Genomic DNA, 20,173 nt, shown 5'->3' on the forward strand with positions numbered 1-20,173 from the left:
AGTAATTATCAAATACGAACGAAACCGCTACAGTATCCAAAATAAAAAAAATCACCAACTAAACAAGGCCTTTATTTGTGAAGCGATGACACATTTTTAATTTATGTAGAATTGCGTATGACAATTAAAGTGGTGTGGAATTGTGAAGACATATATGATTTTTTTGGTTATTGAATGCTCTTTGTTTGATATGTTTATATCTTCTGTGTTATGGCTTGAGCAAGCATCGCTATTTGTACTTTTTTTGTTCTATCTAATAGTTTATGGCTAGTAAGATTCTAACACTCTATTATTTAGACCCAGCCGACCCATTTTAGGCTGAGATAATGGTCCAGAGGCTAGGCCAGGACAGGGCAAGCCGTAGCTAAAGCTAGGGGCACGGCCGTTAGCAACATCTTGCCTGCGGACTAATAAACTCATAAGTACATGCCACATTATGGTGTGGCAGCTGTCGCGGACGTCCTGGTCTGGGGACCGGGGTTGCAAGTCAAGGCCTAATTAAAGAGAGGTGTATAATAATTTATTTACAGAGTAGGACGGAGTACATGGCTACTAGCAGCAGCAGCAGCAGCAGGTACTGTACTGTAGCAAGGGCCGGCTCTAAGTGAGGGTAGGCAATGCGACCGTCGGAGGGCCAAAACCATATAAGCAATTAGTACTTATATTTTTTCTATTTAGCATAATAAGTATTTGAAGGCCTAAGACAAACCAGCCAAAGCCTTAGATAATTCTTCCTTTCTACGTGAACCGGATACATCGAGTGGAGCGCAAGCATGTTTCGATGTTTTGTTTCTTGCTGCCGTTACCGTGACCTGATTCGCTCCTCTCAGTCCTCGGTCCTCTGACCTGAGTGTACATAACTTGGGTTCTGACTAAGGAATGGAGACGCTGACACCGTGCAGTTAGGTCCGCTCTCCCTGGTGACCGGCAACAGCAGCAGGGAGAGCGGACAACAGACGCGCACGCCATCACTATAAGAAACACACCAATAGCCATGATCAATTAGTATTTTCTAATTTTTTTTCTTATTTGTTTTGTGTATGCGCTATGTTTGTATAATACCACTATGTTAGGGCCTAGGATTATAAATTCCTAATTTAATGTATTTATCTGAATATATTAGATGTTGTCTAAAAAGCATTTGTCGTTGTACTAAAAAAAAAGAAAAAAGAAACAAAAAGCGCAAAGTATTGTTATGTTTTATGAATTATATATATATATATAGAAATTTATACTGTATACAATAATTTTGAAACTAATAACAGTCAGTAGTACGGGCTCTTATTTGCTTGCTCAAAGACCCTTAGCCGGCCCTAACTGTAGCCGTGTAGGGAGGCATGCAGCCGACTCGATCTCTCCGGTGGCCGGCCAGATCGAGGAGAGTGGCGGCGCTGCATGTACTGTATATATCCCCTTTGGCCCACGTAGGAGCATGGATGTTTGGAATTAAGATGCTTCTGGAATAATGAAAGGCGATCGAGCAAACCAATTAAAACCATGATGGATATGGATGCATGCATATATCGAAACGCAGTGACGATGTCACGGCCGTGTGTGTGTGTGAGAGCTGTGAGACAGATTAACCAACGATCGATCAGGACCTGCTGTAAGCAGACAACAAATTAAAGTATCACTATCTAGTATCTAGCTAGGCTGCCGCTATGCTATGCTACTCCTGTTTGGTCGTAATTTGTCTGTTGTTGATGCGTCGGTATCCACCGGACCGCGCGCGCGCTCGCGGCCGGCGTCCGATCGGCAGACGGCCGGCTCGCCGCCGCTGAAGGGTGGGCCGGGTCGGGCACGGCATGACGAGCGGCGTGGCTACGCGACTAGCCAATGGATGGATTGATTGCCTGCCACTGCCATTGATCGATCCAGCGCTGGTGGATTTGAATGTGTTGCGTATCCGCCCGGCCAAGAACGCAAGCGCGCAAGCGGCAACTGGATGATATGATGTCGGAGGTCAGTCAGGCCGCATGGAATCCATTGACGTCCCGATGGGATGCATGGTGTGTGAGTGGTGACCGTGACAGTCAAGTGGAGTGCACGGGCCGCTCTAATCCCATCCATCCAATTTATGACCGTACGTGATTTTATCTCATCGATCCACCAAAAATTTATGACCGTTTACCCGACGCCATCAAATCAAATCAAATCAAATCATATTCCTTGTGATTCTCGCCCAGGCCTCCACAAAAAGTTACGATAGCTACGGGCCCGACCCTGACACACGTACTCCTACCTTGGGTTTCTTTCTCCACGGTTTTCCTTTTTGACTCCAACGTTACAAAAACAGTTTCCCATGATTTTTTTTTCCCTTAGCCTTTGTTTAGTTCCAAAATTTTTTGCAAAATAGGAATAGTATCACTTTCGTTTGTATTTGACAAATATTATCCAATCATGTACCAACTAGACTCAAAAGATTCGTCTCATCAATTCCGATCAAATTGTGCAATTAGTTTTTTTTTTCATCTATATTTAATACTTCATGCATGCATCTAAAAATTTGATGTGACGGGGAATTTGAAAAATTTTACAAAAATTTTTGGAAACTAAACAAGGCCTTACTTACTTCTCATTTTTCTATCTATATTATTATTATCGAAATGTTAAAATCCAATAACCCTTTGCAGCCAACTGATTCTAGTGGGTGCTTGTACCCGTACGTGCACCCATGGATGGTGAAATTTTCTACCCACGCCCACACAGCCATGGAGTACAATAATAGTCACGAGTAAAATTGCCATCTCAGCTCGGTGGATTGCTTATGATGGAAGGTTTAAATCATCTAGCTTAGACAGGAACGGATAAGGATGCTCATATTTTTTTTTGATTTATTCTAGGTTTTAATGATTTTGTTCTTTTAATGGTAGCCGACGTGTCCAGCAGGGCACTAAGATCTACTAGCTTAATTAGTCTTTTCAGAGTTTCAAATAGAAGTAAGGTGTATGTGCCTGCATTTATAAGGGGTGAGTGTATCGGCATATAAGCGTTATTTGGTTTTCAGTCATAATTTGCCACAACTAATATTCGGCAAGTGTGACAAGCCATAGAAGTGTGGTTAGAAAAATTTGGAGCCACACTATTATATACCTAAGGAATCTTGGCACAATTTTTTTTACTCTAAGACATGTGATGCCCAAAAGAATTTTACTTAAGTTTAGTTCTCCATGAAACACTTACTAAGTATTAACTTGATCATACTTGTTTAATATAAAATGTGATTACCAACCAAACACCCCCCATATTGCAAATTTCCAATGGAAAAAGAGGCTTGTCCAGTTTCATACCCTCTTGTTGGATTCACTTGACGATTCATACTCTCTTCTTCTCTGACAAAGTTTAAGCTATATTTCCAATTATCACTAGAAGCTTGTGTCATCCAATTTACCCCTAATTCATATGGATTTATTTCACCCACATATATGGAATGGTTCATCTATATGGATCACCCAACACTCCTATTTCCATTTGAGCTCCAAGAGTTCTCCTAAACTTAATTCTCATATATCTTCAATATAAGGTGTCTCTAAAAAACTTCTTTACTAGTTGCATCTCATATTTTTGCTTAGAAAAAGTTTTATAATATGTTTAGTCATTGATTAGAATGTTTACGAGTTTTTTAATATTTTTTCCTCATTTTTAGAGCTAAACCTATTGACCAATGACCTAAAGATATTTTCATGGCTCTAAAATATTTATTTGAGTTCTCATATCCCAATCTATCTCTAAGATTTTTGTCAGAATTTTTTAAATCTTAAAAGGAATTTTCTTGGTTTAAAAATCTTACAAAAGTATTTGTTAGATTTTATTAACTAAAATAGATACCTGTGTAACCACTTCAACTCTGGGAAAGGAGGCTAATTTTGAGAGTTTGGAGATAAGACTTGTGTAGTGTTAGAGTTCATGGAGAAAAAAAACTAGGAAAAGTCCATATTACCCCCCTCAATTTTCACAAAAGTTTGATTTTCCTCCCTGAACCCCAAAATCAGGCAAAACACCTCCCTCAACTTTTAAAACCAACATCTTACCTCCCTGGCTCGGTTATAAATGGTTTTGAAGGCGGTTTTGCCTTTTTTTTTGTCTTTTGTATTTATTTTAGATGAATCTTTGAAAAGTCATAATAAATCAATGAAATGTCATAAAATAGAAAATTTAATTTTGTTTGACTCTACGTGAGTAGATCTAGACGGTGAACATATAATATAGTTTGCTTTAGTATAAAGTTTTTGTTGTAGCTTTAGGTTTATGTTTTTCTATAATAAATAAAATAATTTGTAGCTGTAGCTTTTATAGTCCAATTGTGGTGAAATTTTTATGATTGGCTAATTATTATATGATTAAACTATAGTACAAATTTCATACTCACTGAATCATATATTTAGGTTTATGCTTGTTAAATATAAATAAATCTATAACTAAGCTATACATGATTTTATTTAGCTATACATGATCCAATGATTATGAAATTTTATTACAGTTCAATTATACAATAATTATCTCGCCATAAAAAATCATAATTGGACCACAGAAACTACAGTTATGGATTATTCCAATTAATTACAGAAAAGCATAGATCTAAAGCGACAACAAAAACTTTGTACTAAAGCATACCATATTATATGTTCACTATGTAGATCTACTCATGTGGAGTTCAACAAAATTAGATTTTCATTTTATGATTTTTTTTCTGTAATTTACTATGATTTTTTCAAAAATTCAACCTAAATAAACTTAAAAGAAAAAGACAAACTCGCCTTCAAAACTGTTTATAATAGGGCCAGGGTGGTAAGATAAATGGTTTTAAAAGTTAAGGGAGGTGTTTTGTCTGATTTTAAAATTTAGGAAGAAAAATAGACTTTCACGAAAGTTGAAGAGATAATATGGACCTTTTCCAAAAAAAAAAAACTAACCATAAAGCATACAAGGCCTCATAATTGTTAGCAAGTCTAAACCCACGGCCCAACTTAGCGCGTTCAGCCTTTCTTCACATAAAGCCCATAGACTTGGCGTCCAGTCGCAACAACTTGCTGGCAGCCTAGCGCTAACGAGCATGAGCCAATGAGCATCATGAAAATTGCTAGACAGTCTAGCTGCCCAAGGGGCATGTTTGATTCCGGGTGCTACTCCGGTTCAGGATAGCATTCCAAGTTGTACTCATGTTGTGGTCGCCAATGATTTGGCGTCTGTCAATAAGTAATGGAGAGCTCTTCCATGTCAAAATTATTATCCGAAACAAAATAGCATAATAACATACTGTTTTCATAGGAATAGAAATTGTTCGACAAACTAGAAGGTTAATAATAAACCAAGATAAATGAGCACACCCTCAGCTTCAGCAATCAGCGTGCATCAAGAGCAGGTTCAGCAAAATGTCGAGCATCTCACATCACCGGCGTCATACAAGTTCGGTTCCCAAACGCCCAAAAGAGACATCATTGCATCTTGATGCCACTTCGACTTGAGTCCTTGAGAGCTTCAAACCTCTCATGGAAGGTACTTAGGCCCTGATCGATTTCTGCGTATGAAACAAGAAGAAAAAAAATACATTACTTGCTGGCAATGGTAACTGTATCTGTCTAACTCTTAAATCCTTTTGTATGGTATGCCTATTTGATATTGCCCTAGGACAGTGATCTCAAGAAGGCTTTCTGCATTACCTGAAACTGAGACTCGGCCTGCTTATATGCAGCGACTCCATTTTCACTAAATTCTCGACATCATCAAGCTCAATGATAGCCTTGACTACTGCATTTGACAGATCCTTGTCGTCGCTGGCTTCGAAGTAGCAACCTCGATCACGTGCATCCTTCACCACTTTCTGCCAAACTGACTTGCTGTTGGACAAAGTAGTGCCATTTCCAACTATCCATAAACAATGCCTGGCAACAAACAAGGAGAAGAAAAAAAATAAGCCACTCCTTAGGTTTGTATGAATTTCAAGGTTCAAGCTTTCATCCAATACAACAATCACTAGTCCAATAATATAAAATCTGTGAGATAAAAATCATGCCGCCATGCTAAAAACAGTATATAACACAAAGCCCAAATCAAGAGAACACCAAACTACCACAAAGAAAATAGTGAAGGACTTCCCGGACATCCGGGTGTTCCTGTACACATAAACTTCTTTCCTTCCTTAATCTTGAGGTAGAGCTCCTGCCAGGTTTTCGAAAAAAAAACTACCACAAAGACAAATCAATTTACAGGACTTCTTTTTTTTTTCTTATTTTGTTTGGATCCTGGAATCAAACACCAAGAAACTTACTTAGCCCTTGTCAAAGCCACATTGGTCCTCTGCAGGTTTGTAAGAAATCCAACAGAACCAGCTCCATTGCTCCTCACTGTAGATATGATAATGATATCTTCCTCCGCACCTTGGAAACCATCTACGGATTTTACTTTCACAGAGAAACCATCGTATGTATTATAGGATTTCCCCACTTTTTCATGGATAGCTCTAACTTGAGCATTATATGGGGACACAACACCAACAGAGAGCTTGCTACGTGTAGAAACTGACTCTGCAATTAACAGAAAAGGAAAAAGAATATTATAATGTAGTGAGCTGAGCTAAAGTTCCCAACGGTTCAGATTGAATATTGAATGTCCATCATAGAACAACATACCATTATTACAATCAATAAGGTTACAACTATCGCAATGACATAGTTTTCTGCAGAAGAGATCCGAGTCCTAGTTTATGGTTGTCTAATTTTAAAAGTCAATGTCTTCTTCAATCTGTTAGATGTAAGGAGGACTTTAGGTCATCCTTCTGTGTTTGGCTTGATGCATTCAGTTAATAACTTGTTGTAAGTTTGTACACCTTCTTTTATTTTAATACAAAAAGTGAGCACTGTGGGGATCTCACCCACAGTCTTCTTTTTTTGGTCAAAAATAAGGTTACAACTAAGAACCATTGTGGAAGTAGTTTGCGAGGGCCCAATTCAAAAGGAAAACAAAATGTACTGTGACTAAAGAATTAACAATGATGGTTACCTTTGAACAATCTCTGGACTATCCGCACTACTGCAGCAACTTCTACTGTGTTTTTAAGGCTCTGGCCATGCTTCTCAGTTGTTTCATGTCCCCCATCTACATTAATAAAGGAATAGGGTCCAAATATTTTGCTCGCCAAAAACATTCTATCATAGCTCTTACTAGTGACATTGGGACCGTTAGATATCTTTCCATCGTAAAATGTCGCAACTGGAAACTTGCTTATTTCTGGATGCATCCTGTATTGAACATTCAGAAGGTGCTTCTCATGGCCTAGCAAACTTAACCTTTCGAAAACACTTCGTCCAAAGTTTGCACTATCAGATATCTACAAAACAATAATACATTTCAATATGGTTCCAACCTACAAAACTGAAAGAAAAGAAGAAAATCAGATACACAGAGCTTACTTTGCTTTTCACCAGAGCAGGTAGTTGATATTCATCTCCAATGAACACGGCCTGCCTTATGCCAGGCAGTTGCAAAGGAATTAAGGTCTCACACTCTTTGAGCTGTGCAGCCTCATCCACAATCAGCATGTCCAAAAACTTGAATTTTTCAGGCTTTTTGAGCAAACTGCAAATATCTGTAGAAGGATTGCCCAAGGGCACATTGTACAACCTGAATGAACTAGAAACTGTACAGAGAATGCATTTTGTTCTCTGCAGCAAGTAAATCTGGATTGATCGCATGCTGTAATAATGAGGAAGCTCCAAATTTTTGTGAAGGTATCTTAATTCTTGCACACACAAGGATCTAGCTAGCTTGAATTTGTACTTTTTGCTCGTGTTACTCCGCACACGGGCTAGCTGCTCAGACCACAAAATAGGGTTACCATCATCTTCTATATTGCAATCATGAAATTCATCTGACCAGACATCATTATTTTTATAGTTTATCAGTTTCTGAAGAATTTCAATCAATTCAAGCACCTCCAGCATGCACTGAAAGCTGTGTCCTGTTTCTGGATTTCGTGGATGATCATTGTACATTATCTCAATGTACTCTCTCAACTTCTTTGTCGCCTTGTTGAAATAATCTTTGAAATAATCTTCAAATGGCGGTATTCTGAATGTACCCTCAATTGCTCCAGAACCGTGGCATCCTCCCTTATTGTCCTCGCCTTCACGCCTGTTATGGGTTGTCTTGTGGAACACCGAGAGGGGTGAGAGAAGATGATCTTTGGAGTTGGGGTTTGAACGCAAAGGATAACGTGGGGGTGCTTCACCCTGGATAGGCTTGTTCCCATCCTTTGCAGAGGGCTCCGACAGCAAAACACAAGAAGCCCTCGCAGAGTTGTCACCCACATCATGTGCTTTACAGATTCCATCTTTGCATGTATTTTTCTTAGCGCTCTCCTTTTTCCTTTCATCTTCAAGTATTTTCTCAACGTGCAGCCTGTAACTGGTAATAGGATTCTCAAGATGATCTATTAGCGAGCGCAAACAATGCATCCAGCCTGTGCATGGCATGAAACATGGCAGCAACCGTTCAGCGCGAGAGTCCAGGAATACCATGGAAAGATCATCCTCATGACGTATTTTCATCTTTTCTTTGTTTCCAAACAGGACAATGTCATTGAGAAAGCAGACACTGCCATCTGAAGACTGCTCAACAAGCCTGACAATTCGAGATGCAATTTCCAACACAGCAGTGTTAGTAGGGGCACAGGTAAGTGTCCTTAAGCCCTTCATGAGCATTGCCCAGAGGATAGTACTGATGGTTTTTGTTTTGCCTGTCCCAGGGGGTCCCCATATTAGTTTTAGGGAAGGCGACCGGTTCTCTATTGCTGATGAGACACAGTCAGCTACTGCATTCAGCTGTGAATCATTTAGGTTGAACTTCTCAAGGCCAAGGTCATCAACTGATTTACGAGTGAGGCATTGAGAGCTGGGGGGATGACAAGGTACCATCTTCAGCTGCTTGCATGCACAGGAAAATAAACAAATAAGTCAAACTCTGAGGAGTTATCTCAATTTCTCAATCCACATGCAGTAAGAGATATGACTGATCCTACTCACAAACTGATATGCTGCAAAACATTAGCAAAAGTGTTGTAAATGTAGATGCAAATATAAGGTGTCGATATGATGATGAGATGTTAGAAACGACATGGCATACCTGTTTCTTGTACTGCCACACCAGATTGACAATAGCTGTATTAGCCCCTCTGCCCTCAAGTGCTGCAAACTTATGATCATTTGCTCCCAAGTGAAGGCACTTCCATATGTGATCGTATGTCTTGATATTTATGAGAAAGACAGCAAAACATGGGCCTGTAGGCATGCTTGTTTCAGGATCTACTTCCACATGAATAACTGATCGAAACCGAACAATACAGCAATTTGGTGGCAAATCACTGTCTTCTTCATCTCCAGATTTTAGAACCGAACCTAAATTATACAATGTTCTATTCTTTGTCAGATCGGACACATGCTTTGGTTTCTGCGAGGACACAATTATTATATCCCCATGTTTGGGGACATAAATCTCCCTTGACTTCTCGTCCTTGGACGGCATGGAAACCTCAAAACAGAATATTGATTTCTCATCACTAAGCTTCTCCAGTCGGATTATCTCTATAAAGTTTGCATGAGCATAACCGTTCAATGACGAAAAGACATCATAATGTACTTCTTCAATCAGAGGGCCCTTAAATGAGTCCAAGTAAGCATGCAACGACATGAAGGTATCAGGAATCCTGTGGACCTGTAATACACCCAAATTAATTATATATTTTTAGCTCTCATCTTTAAGCACAATCAATAATCGGTGTCAAACAAGCGGGGAAGAATGCCATGCACTGGATCAAGCGACGAAAGATAGATAATGATAGTGGCAATTAAGTCAAGGAGCTTTTGTGTCCACACCCCTATTTTGAATGCAAATGGTGATTTTGCCCCTTTTTCAGCTTTGTTTTTTGAACTGGAGACTGAGTTTGATCATATTCTGTTTGGGGGGCGCTTAACAGTGTCAATTCAGCTATAGAAAGACAAGAATGCCGATACGGATTTGCCCCAATTTTTCAATGTACTATTTCATTTTACCTCTGCTTTGGTGTCAAACTAATTTTGACAAACTTCAAAAAAAAATTAGCAACAAAACTTGAAAGAATTTGGATATATTGCAGATACAAGCAAATTTCTGACTATTTTAACATGACATGACATGACTTGGATATTACTGTACAAAATAAATTTTACAAGTCGGATTTCATTCTCACGTTTTGAAGTCCGGCGTACCAAAATTCAGAGATACGTAGTGTCAGAAGACTAAGCATGAGATGCTTACGGCAATACCAATCAAATCGATTCTAAAATGTATGACATACTTCATCCGTCCAAAATAAGTCTCCATCTTGTATTTTGTGGAGTTAGAACATTCTTAACTTTGACTAAATATATACTAAAAAATACTAATTTTTGTGGTGCCATATGAACATCGTTATATTAACATGTATTTTCCATAGTTAAGATCCGAAACATGAGATTGAACACTTACAACCTATTCGATTAAGAGCTTATGTGCTGAATCTGTCAACTATTCAGCAGTCTTTTTCCCAACCAACAGTTTAGTCGTAGTTTTATAGTCACGATTACTAAATTGACAATTTCTTTATTTATTTTTTTATTTAGTTTATTAAGAGAAGAGCCGCGGATATTCATTTGAAACACCACCCCCATCCTTAGTCAAAGGCCTGTGCGCAAACCAAAGGCGACTGGTGCTCCTCTAGTAAGCACACCTGCAACCCAAGATGTTGCGATACTGTGTGCGGCATGCACACTTTGCAAAAAAAAAAAAAAAAACAAAAACAAAGGCGACTGCCAGGACGCTGCACGGCGTGATTGGGCATCGCGCCGACGGGAGGCTTGCCTACCTTGCGCCCCTAGCCGGCCCCGCGCCGCTGGCCGGGAGCCCGGGACTCGCTCGCGCCTCGCGCCAGCTCCGGGCGTCGCTCGCTCGCCACATGCCGCCGAGCGAGAGGGAGACAGGACAGGAATGAGGAGGGGATGTAGGAGAGTGGAGACAGCGAGCTGAGAGAGGGAATTCTCTATGTTCCAAATGGGGATTTAAAATTCTTCTTTTTTTTTTAATTTATTCTGGTTCCTTCTAACGACGTCTAAAATAAGAGGGAAGGTAAAGGGAACCTTCAATCTAAAATAGTACTTAGGGAAAAATCACAAAGTTCAAAGGAAGAGTAAAATTACCATTAGATAGATTTCAACATATAGGGGTACCAGATATAATCACCAAAAATATACAAGTCCTAGAACAATGCAATGCAATGCAATGCAAGCATAAAGATGCATGCGGTGGGCTGGACTGGACTCACACTCACCTGCTGCTTAAGGAGGTCCTTGTTGAAGACGTCTTGGATGGACCAGGACAATATTTTGTGCTCTAGGAAGCCAAAAGCGAACTTGCTCAGCGTGCGGTCGTCTTTGGTCACCGACTCCCAGTAGCTAAGCACGGCCTTCATCTTTGCCAGTGGATCGTGCTCAGGCTCAGCTTCCATTTCTTCGTCCGCAGCGCTCATGGTGCCGTCGTTGCTAAGCTCTCCTCTACTTGCTCGTAGCTCCTCCTCCTCAAGTGTTACAAGCTACTAGGTCTCTGCAGTGGTACTACTACTACTACTCCATCTCCATTAGAACGCGGCCGGCTGTTGGAGTTCCCGAGAGATTGAAGTTAAATGCAGGCGTGCGCTGGTAAAACTGTTCGGTTTCTCACTCCACTTGCTGGCACTAGGACGGCCACTCCCGAATATAAACACAACTAAAAAGTAATTTTCAAGATAATCTTTTTGAGCTATAATTGATACTAATTATCAAATAAAACAAAAATACTATCGTACCTTTTTAACTTTAACAGCCCCAACTAAACACTCCCTTATAGCTAGTCTTAGTAAGTAGTTTTTACGAAGTTAAGACACTCCTAATATAGAAATTATCATAGTTTTTTAAATATTAATTATACTACCACGTAATACAAGCTATCCATTGGCTTGCGTATTATTTTATTTCTTAGATTTGGTAAAAATTATTTAAGCTAATGGAAGAAACACCAATAGAATATTAGGTATCATGGAAGGATAGGATGATGAAACAAATAGCATCTCGATATGATTTGTATGTTGATAGGTTAAAAATTAGAAGTATTGCATATAATAGAGATGATGTGTATACTTTTTTGTAATTAATAAGGTATGACAAGGATTGTAACCGTTCACTTGTCTTATCAGCCGTACTTTTTCTGCCAGCCAACAATATTTTTCTCTCATGATAAATCAACGAACAGTATTTTCAACCATAGCTTTTTAGACCAGCGAAACCCTTAGTGGTGGAAAATAATGTGAATATCTTGCATGAAGAAATTAAACATCTAGTATATAAATATAGATCAGCATGGTTTCTATCGGAACACATAGGTATTTTGTTAACATTTGGGCTTATCAGCCGAATCTGTCAGTCATTCAGTAGTATTTTTCTCTCAGAATAAATCAGACAGCACCACAACAATACTTTCTGCAATAACTTATCAGACAAACGAACAAGGTTAACGATCTGAGACCAACAAGGGAGGATGTCAATGATTTCCAATGACGACCGGATCCTATGCACACGCGAAGTAGTTTGAAACTACTTGGTACTACATTGTGACCACTGAGCCTAGTTTAGAGCATCTCCAACCATTATGCATTTGAAGTTATGCATTTTAGGCAAATTGCAAACCTCCAAATGAAAATGGCAAGGCTAAAATCGAGTGATCTCCAACCGTTATGCAAAATGCCAAGTCCATCATCTTTTTTTTCCCGGAAATTTTGATTCGCGGCACTCCTTCCCGCGCGGCCAATCGATCCCGCGCCAAATAGCCCGCCGTCGTCTCCCGTTCACCAATTCCCGCGCCAAACAGCCGCGCAGTACCGATTGTGAGCTGCGCAGTTTGTCGTTCCCGTTCGCAGTACCGATCTCCCGTTCCGTTAGTTTCCGTTCACCGTACTAGTTCTACGTCTGTTGGCCATCCGTTCGTCGTCGTACAGGTTCGCCCCTTGGCTCCAGTACCGATCTCTACCAGGTCCTGTTCCCCATCAGTTTCCGGTCGCCGCCATCAGTTCGTCGTCAAGGCAGGTCGCCGCCATCAGTCAAGGTTGCAGCTCGCGAGCAGCAGAATTTCGTGAAGCTAACATGAGATCGAGGGTACCGGAGAATGGATCTAGCTGCTTCGTCCAAACGCGCGCGCGAAGCTGGCGAAGGAGGACGTGCGATGCTTTTCCTATCGCGCGAAGTGGTGGCGGCGCGAAGGGAAACCGCGCGAAGGGAAGAAAAAAGCCCGCGAGGTGGAAGCGAGAATCCTGTGATCCCTATTTGCATAGCCGGACTCCTTTGGCATATATGCCAAGTTTCCCCCTCCAAAAGTATAGCTATGTAAAATGCAAAGTCCAAATGCATAACGATTGGAGGGTTTTTTTTGGAGTTTTATGCATTTCGGTAAATGCCAAGTCCATTTGCATAATGGTTGGAGTTGCTCTTAGAAACTCTAATTCTCTTGAAAATATTGAACTCTTTCTTAGGACGGGCAATTCAGAGGATGTCATTTGAATAAATTATTTAATTCTCCATAGAAGGCTTCCCATCTCTGTATTTGCTTCCTCCTCCTTCCAAATTAGGCCCTACATAACTACAATTTCTTCTCCGGTGTCGATAGAACATGGTATTCTAAATTATATTTTGATTAATCATTTATTTTATATTATATAGACTTTTATAATACAAATCTAGTAGTATCAAATTTGTAATAGAACAGTTAAATTTCATTAGCCAAATTGTTGATCAAAGACTATAAAGATTGACTCTTGACGTAAACAAAATGGCTTTTAAACTAGATTGGAGGGAGTATAATCTATATCTACCCTTATATTCTTTACTTAATAAATAATGTAATGAACCAAAAAAATTACTGAGCTATTTATTGTTAAATGTTGGATAAATATAAATGTTGATTATATATCCATTTGTATGCCAATTGATTGAATAACTAAAATAATCTATCTGTAGATACGTTTTTCTACAGCAGACATGTATTTGAATATTTTTATGTATGAACTAGCTCTAGGTGATATGATTGCCTTGAGGGGACCTGAGATGTCCAGGTTTTAGACCAGTGAGCGCTCCAAAACCATGAGGTGGAGACATGGAGTCAGGATAAAAGGTACTGGTCAGGATCCTCGTCGAAAAGGAAAAGACTCTTTTTTAGAAAATTACGAGAGTGAGGATAAAGATACTGGAAATAAAAATGAGAAACTAGTCTCCATTCTTCACAGAGATACACTGTAAAGACTTAGGGACTAAGGAACAACTTTCATAAGAAAGCTTCACTTTAAAGGACATTGTGCAATGGCTAGGAGCTGCTAGAAGGACGACACACTCATTCACACACTGTCACATTTACAGTGGGAGAACACTGGGACGGTCCCTTGTTTACTTCCACCTAAAACCTAAAATTTTTCAAGATTTCTCGTCACATAGAATCTTTAGACGCATGCATGGAGTATTAAATATAGATAAAAATAACTAATTATATAGTTTGGTCGAAATTTACGAGATGGATAGTCCATAGTTGGACAATAATTATCACAAACAAACGAAAGTGCTATAGTGTCGCGAAATTTTTTCCCTCCCAAACTAAACACGGCCTAAGAGTGTCTCCAACACTTAATCTATCATGAAATCCAAATCTAAAGTGGATCTTCAATATTATATTTATAGCCTTCAACAGAGTACCAAAGACTTATTTTGAATATTAGAAGAGGTACCAAATATGAGGATCCTTTCTCCTTAAGACTCATTTATAGGAAGAGTTCTCTTTTAAGTCTTGTTGTTGAGGAAGATTAAAAATAAGTATAGAATCCTTTATACGTAGCACTACCTAAACTTGGAGTGGGTCTTGTATTTTGGGTAATGGTTGTTAAAGACAGTGGTAGACATCTACGGGAAAGATGAACTCGAGCTTTATAAGAGTTGATCAAGAAAATTTGGACAAGGTGGCTTAAAAGACCCAATTTTTTACAATTTGGCCCTTTTTTTGAAAAAAGTTCACAATTGGACCCCTGGAAAACTTAAATGCAGAAATGGACCCAGGGGTCGGCGCCATGCATCATGGCGCCGAGGTTTCACGTCTCGGCGCCATGGATCACGGCGCCGAGGCCCCTGGCTGCCTTCTGACTTGGATCCGACGTGGCAGGGAGCTCGGCGCCACAGATCACGGCGCCGAGCTCGGCGCCACAGATCACGGCGCCGAGCTCCCTGGTACTAATCATCCGACGCCTTCGCTACCAGTTCATATTTTCATCTCCCCTCTCGGCTCTCTCTCTCCAAAAACCGAGCACGAATTTGGATTCAATATTTGGACCATCAAAAGTTTGATTTGTTCCATAGATCTTGAAGAGCCAGGTATACTCTTTCACATATTAGTTTTTGACTCATTGATTTGACCTATATTACACGTATGTTGTAGACTTAGATAAACCATTTATAGTTTTTTGAATGGATGATTAATATTTTTCTTATGCAATCGTAGAATGCCACGTCGTGGAAAAAGTAGCAAACCAAGGTAACCTTTCAACATGTTTCGTTAAATTTCATTCCTCATTATTTATCATTTGGTAAATTGTAGTTTTCGGTTCAATCGTTATTTGCTATGATTTCTTAGAATTGAATTATTTGAACTGTAGCTATGGCCGGACGACCGGTAGTCCGTACATCCACCAGCCGCTTCCTAGCGGTGTTCCAGTACCTATGTGCTTTTGTGGTGATCCTTGCAAGGTAGAAATTTCGGAAGACGAGGAAACCTATCGGCAGAGGTATTGGATGTGTTCGAATTTTGCCTGGGAGCCTACGCCAAAACAACGCCGCAGTAACTTTATTGTAAGTTATTTTTTCTATTGTGCACTTATTAATTTGTGTCCTATGAAGCATGATTTAATGTTTTGAACAAATATATTTGTTGCAGACCCCTCCACCATTGTGTGATTTTGAGCAGTGGATCGACACTGAGATTAAGGAGTCCGACAAGCGGCTTCTACAAGGCCTAAAGGAGTGGGATGCGGAGCGTGCTGAGATATTAGAGAAGAGACGTAGAGAGGAGGCTCAAAAGAGGGAGCACAAGGAAGAGGAGGAAAGAAGACGTGTTGCTGCGGCTCGGGAGGAGAGGGAAAAGAAGCTTGAGCGTGTGCGCCGAGCGAAGGCAGCGATGGATGAGAATCCAGATGCCGAGAGGAAGGGAAAGTGGCCTCGTTGCACTCAGTAGTTACATTACCTTCTTGTTCTTTGTTTGGTTCATGGACAATATTGTTTTTGTGTTGGACTTTTCAATTTATTGTCATGTAATGCACTTTAGCAATTTTAATTTAGTTTCATTATTAGTAGACAATATTTATATTTGAGTATTGCATGGGCAATGAAATGAGGATAATTAGTTGAAATGGAAGTTAACGAACTAGTATATTGCATAACTACTAGCACACATCACATTGAATGGCATGTCAAAACATGCACCAAACAAGGGTGCAGAGGTCCGAGACTAAACCTAACATGCCTTAGGTAATTCAAGCAATTAACAAGCACAGGGAATGGCATGTGAGAACATATACCACACAAAGGTACATAGTTCTTTCGACTAACCCTAACATGCTTTAGGTGATTAAACCAAACAACAAACATATGGATGTGGCCTGTGAATTAGTTCAGTTCTACCTAGTAGTGTGGCCACATAGCAAACTGTGTTGCCCCTTCTCCATAGTATCCTCCCGTTGTTGGTGGTGGTGGTGGGGGTGGTGGTGAAGGAGGGCCCTTGTTCTTGTGATTAGGGCATGTGCAGTATGGATCATTGCATATTGTGTTTTGGGAGCCAGTAGCATTGCTGTTGTCGTCCTCTTCGTCATCCTTGTAACCACAGCTAACTTCCGTTTCTAAATCAAAGATACGGTCCTGCAGGTAGTAGATGTACTCTGCATGAGGATGAATAGGTCTAGGATCGACCCATCTGGTGAAGCCACAGTTCTCTTTTGACAAGGATGACTGCAATAAGTATGTAGCTTTAGCACAAGAGAGTATCTTATTGAAGGTTGAATTAGTAATATGACTTACCCATGCTCGTGGACATTTGAAGAAACGACGCCCTCCATCTATCCCCTCTATGTACATCTGCACCAAACAATCCTCACCATGCATACATTTTGGCCACTCTTCTTTTCGGTCATCATATGCCCTCAGTGGTGCCTCTTTAGTAAAATCATGTTTGCTCTCAAGGGGGAACCTATCATAAATTGCTTCCTCAAAGTCTTTAGGACCAAGAGGACCCTCCCAAAGAAAGGGATTACCCTTCATCGCCGCCTTTCCCTTTCCCTTCCCTCTAGACGACCCTCCAGACATTTTTACTTGAACTGAACAATCTCAAGTGAGTAGCAACGCTCTCACCACTGCGTATATATATAGGAACCCAATAGTTGGTAGCCGTTGTAGTATATAATAAATGCACCTGAAAAGCCTAGATTCGATTACTGAAAAGCCTAGTTGAAAACTGAAAAGTCTATTTGGATTGTCATCTGAAAAGGCTAGATTCGTTCACTGTTTCGGATGTGATGATTCAATGAAAAGCCATATTGGTTCACTGTTTCTGAAAAGCCTACACTGCGAAAACCAATAGGAATGGACCACAGAATATGTGCACTACATTGAATAATTCATGGAAAAAATTTGCAAGAGTTTCCCCTATTTTTGGTACATCCACAGTTATAAATTGACATCACAGTACAATACAAACATTGATTCATCCAAATATCACAACACAAGCACATACGCCATCAGGAATGATAGTTCAGATAGTCCACAGAGACCATACAGTCCCATATAGTACAAATAGTCCACAAAGTTCACAGTGTCGATACATGCAAAATAACAGAAGTTATGCCATCAATTCTAAGCTGCTACCATGGTGTTAGCACAGAAGTCATCCTCACTGCCTCCTAGTCTTACCCTTACCCTTGTGGCCAAGAGCATCGGTGCCTGGAGTGTACCTACAAGGCGAACGACGTCGCCTTCTTGCAACCTGCGTAGGCTGAGTAGAAGGAGCATCAGGAAGCTGAGATAACCCAAGCTCGTCATAGTCACGCTCCTCGGCCACCCCCTCTTCGTCCTCATCATCATCGCTTTGAAAAGTGTCCATAGTTGGCCGAGACGAGCTCTGTCCTCCAGATCCTATAAACATTGTTCAAATTATGTGTGCACTTAATTCATTATCTCATACCATGAAAATTGCTCAGTTCAAATAAACAACAAATTTAATAAAATTATACCTTCCAAAGAAGATTTACCATGCACAACAGGTGTGTTGCATTGTCGTTCCTGTGGCACATGCACATTCATCGCAGCACTAGTACCGCAACCGCACCGAGCTGCAGCACGCCTAAGCCTACGTGCTAGTCTCTATTATGCAAAGATTAAAATTCATATTGTTAGATATATGATAAATGAGGGTCGTAATACTTGTTCTTAGATAAATTCGATGTCAAGTACTTACTCCAAGAAAGTTGTTTAGTGTGTGCTCGTCCACACCTGTTCTTGGAAACCGTTCGATGTCAAGTACAGATTGCTTTATTGCGTTGCCCTATAAGATAAGACATGTAATAGTTTATATAGGTGCAATTTATAAAGTGGAAAGGACAACAATCGTACAATTGTATAGTGGAAAGGACATGTACCACTCGGTCCAAGACAGGTGCTGCCTCGATAAGTGTCCCTTGTCGTGCTGCTAGGTCATAGGAAGTGTCCTCATCCTCAGATGATTCAAGGTACGCATAATCTGCTTGGGTCCACTGAATTTTCAACCTTGTTCGTGTAACACCTAGGTACCAAGTAAGGTATGCACGAAAATTGTAGTTGGTATGTGGTTGCTCATTTTCGTAGAGGTTGTCATGAAACTGGTCCCACACCTCTATGTACTGACGATGCAAAGTTTCAAACTCAAATGTCTTCTTTTGCTTCTGACGATCAATCCTAAAATTAAATATTAAAGATGAAAATAAAAACAGAGATTTAACAACATTGATTCTAAAACTCAGTACGGGGTTAAAATATTGAACTAGCAACATGAATATAGTAGGTATGAAATAAATTTCAGCAAGTAGGTTGTAGTAGCACACTTCAAATACGATAGAAAAGACTAAGGATATAAATTTCAGCAAGCATGGATCTGCAATATCACATTTATAAATTTCAGCAAGCATGGATAGGCACTAAGCATGTAAATTTCGGCAACATTTATATAAATTTCAGCAAGCATGTAAAAAGTACCAACATGCATATAGGGGGTAATAAATTTCAGCAAGGATTTATATTGGACCAAGTAGCAAATAAATTTCAGCAATCATGTAATTTTCAGCAACATTATAGGTATTGAAATTTGAATAAATATTGAACTTTGAATAAATTGCAGTCAACATATCTATCAAATGCATGAAATAAATTACCAAAATAACTTACTTGTGCAGCTCCACGGAAGTATCAAATGGAGGGACAGGCCATTGCTGGCACAAGCCAAATTGGCGGGCTACTCGATTTGGAAGGTGCCACTCAACAGCATAGAAGCAAATTAGAGGACAGATCATCAAGTACAAGTCTTCATCCTCACTACACATGCTGCTTACTCCAAGATGCAGCGCATCATTCGCCGTGTACGGCTCCCAATTAACCTGCAAACATAAGACATGTATATGGCAAGTTAGACAAACTATCGAGCATACAATAAACAAGAACTACTGCATTTTACTCACCATGGAGGGCCTAAGCGTGTCGAGCTCATTGGCATACTGTACGTACGCACGTGAAGTCCTGCTGAAGGCGACTTTCGCCTGGTCCCAAAGATGGGCAAACGTCGGACGGTGACGAGGGTTGCCCACTGCAAACCATTCCCGAGGAGCGTCAACTATGGGCCGTCCAACTGGAAGACGACCCCACATCCAAAGCTGCAGTAGGTAAACACAACCACCAACGGAAGAACTACTTGCGGTCCGACGACACGCCTCACAAAGGCTACGGTATAGGTAAGCCAGCACTCCCGAAGCCCAGCTGTAAGTACCTGAAACCGTTGCAATCAATTTAATCAATGCATACGTAAACAT

The 20,173-nt window shown here is 40.2% G+C and overlaps 3 protein-coding genes across 4 annotated transcripts; 1 reads left to right on the forward strand and 2 right to left on the reverse strand.

Moving 5' to 3' along the window:
- Positions 5,235-11,717, reverse strand: LOC8074437. Its single transcript, XM_021454613.1, has 7 exons — positions 11,339-11,717; positions 9,121-9,708; positions 7,410-8,918; positions 7,000-7,327; positions 6,269-6,524; positions 5,661-5,882; positions 5,235-5,518 (listed from the first exon to the last, which is right to left on the reverse strand). The coding sequence occupies exons 1-7, from the start codon at positions 11,534-11,536 to the stop codon at positions 5,488-5,490; spliced, it is 3,132 nt and encodes a 1,043-aa protein (XP_021310288.1). The 5' UTR covers positions 11,537-11,717; the 3' UTR covers positions 5,235-5,487.
- LOC110433063 lies at positions 15,059-16,433 on the forward strand. 2 transcript variants are annotated; one of them, XM_021454673.1, is made up of 4 exons: positions 15,059-15,446; positions 15,574-15,606; positions 15,728-15,920; positions 16,006-16,433. In XM_021454673.1, the coding sequence occupies exons 1-3, from the start codon at positions 15,125-15,127 to the stop codon at positions 15,820-15,822; spliced, it is 450 nt and encodes a 149-aa protein (XP_021310348.1). In that variant the 5' UTR covers positions 15,059-15,124; the 3' UTR covers positions 15,823-15,920; positions 16,006-16,433. The 2 variants fall into 2 exon arrangements, with proteins under 2 accessions (XP_021310348.1, XP_021310347.1); XM_021454672.1 differs by having other exon boundaries at positions 15,071-15,606.
- On the reverse strand, positions 16,749-19,991 carry LOC110432800. Its single transcript, XM_021453632.1, has 7 exons — positions 19,826-19,991; positions 19,536-19,744; positions 18,755-19,049; positions 18,574-18,660; positions 18,350-18,479; positions 18,103-18,251; positions 16,749-17,072 (listed from the first exon to the last, which is right to left on the reverse strand). Exons 1-7 carry the CDS (start codon positions 19,826-19,828, stop codon positions 16,749-16,751), a joined length of 1,197 nt encoding a protein of 398 aa, XP_021309307.1. The 5' UTR covers positions 19,829-19,991.

This window comes from Sorghum bicolor, chromosome 2 (assembly GCF_000003195.3).
Source record: "Sorghum bicolor cultivar BTx623 chromosome 2, Sorghum_bicolor_NCBIv3, whole genome shotgun sequence".
NCBI lineage: Eukaryota > Viridiplantae > Streptophyta > Magnoliopsida > Poales > Poaceae > Sorghum > Sorghum bicolor.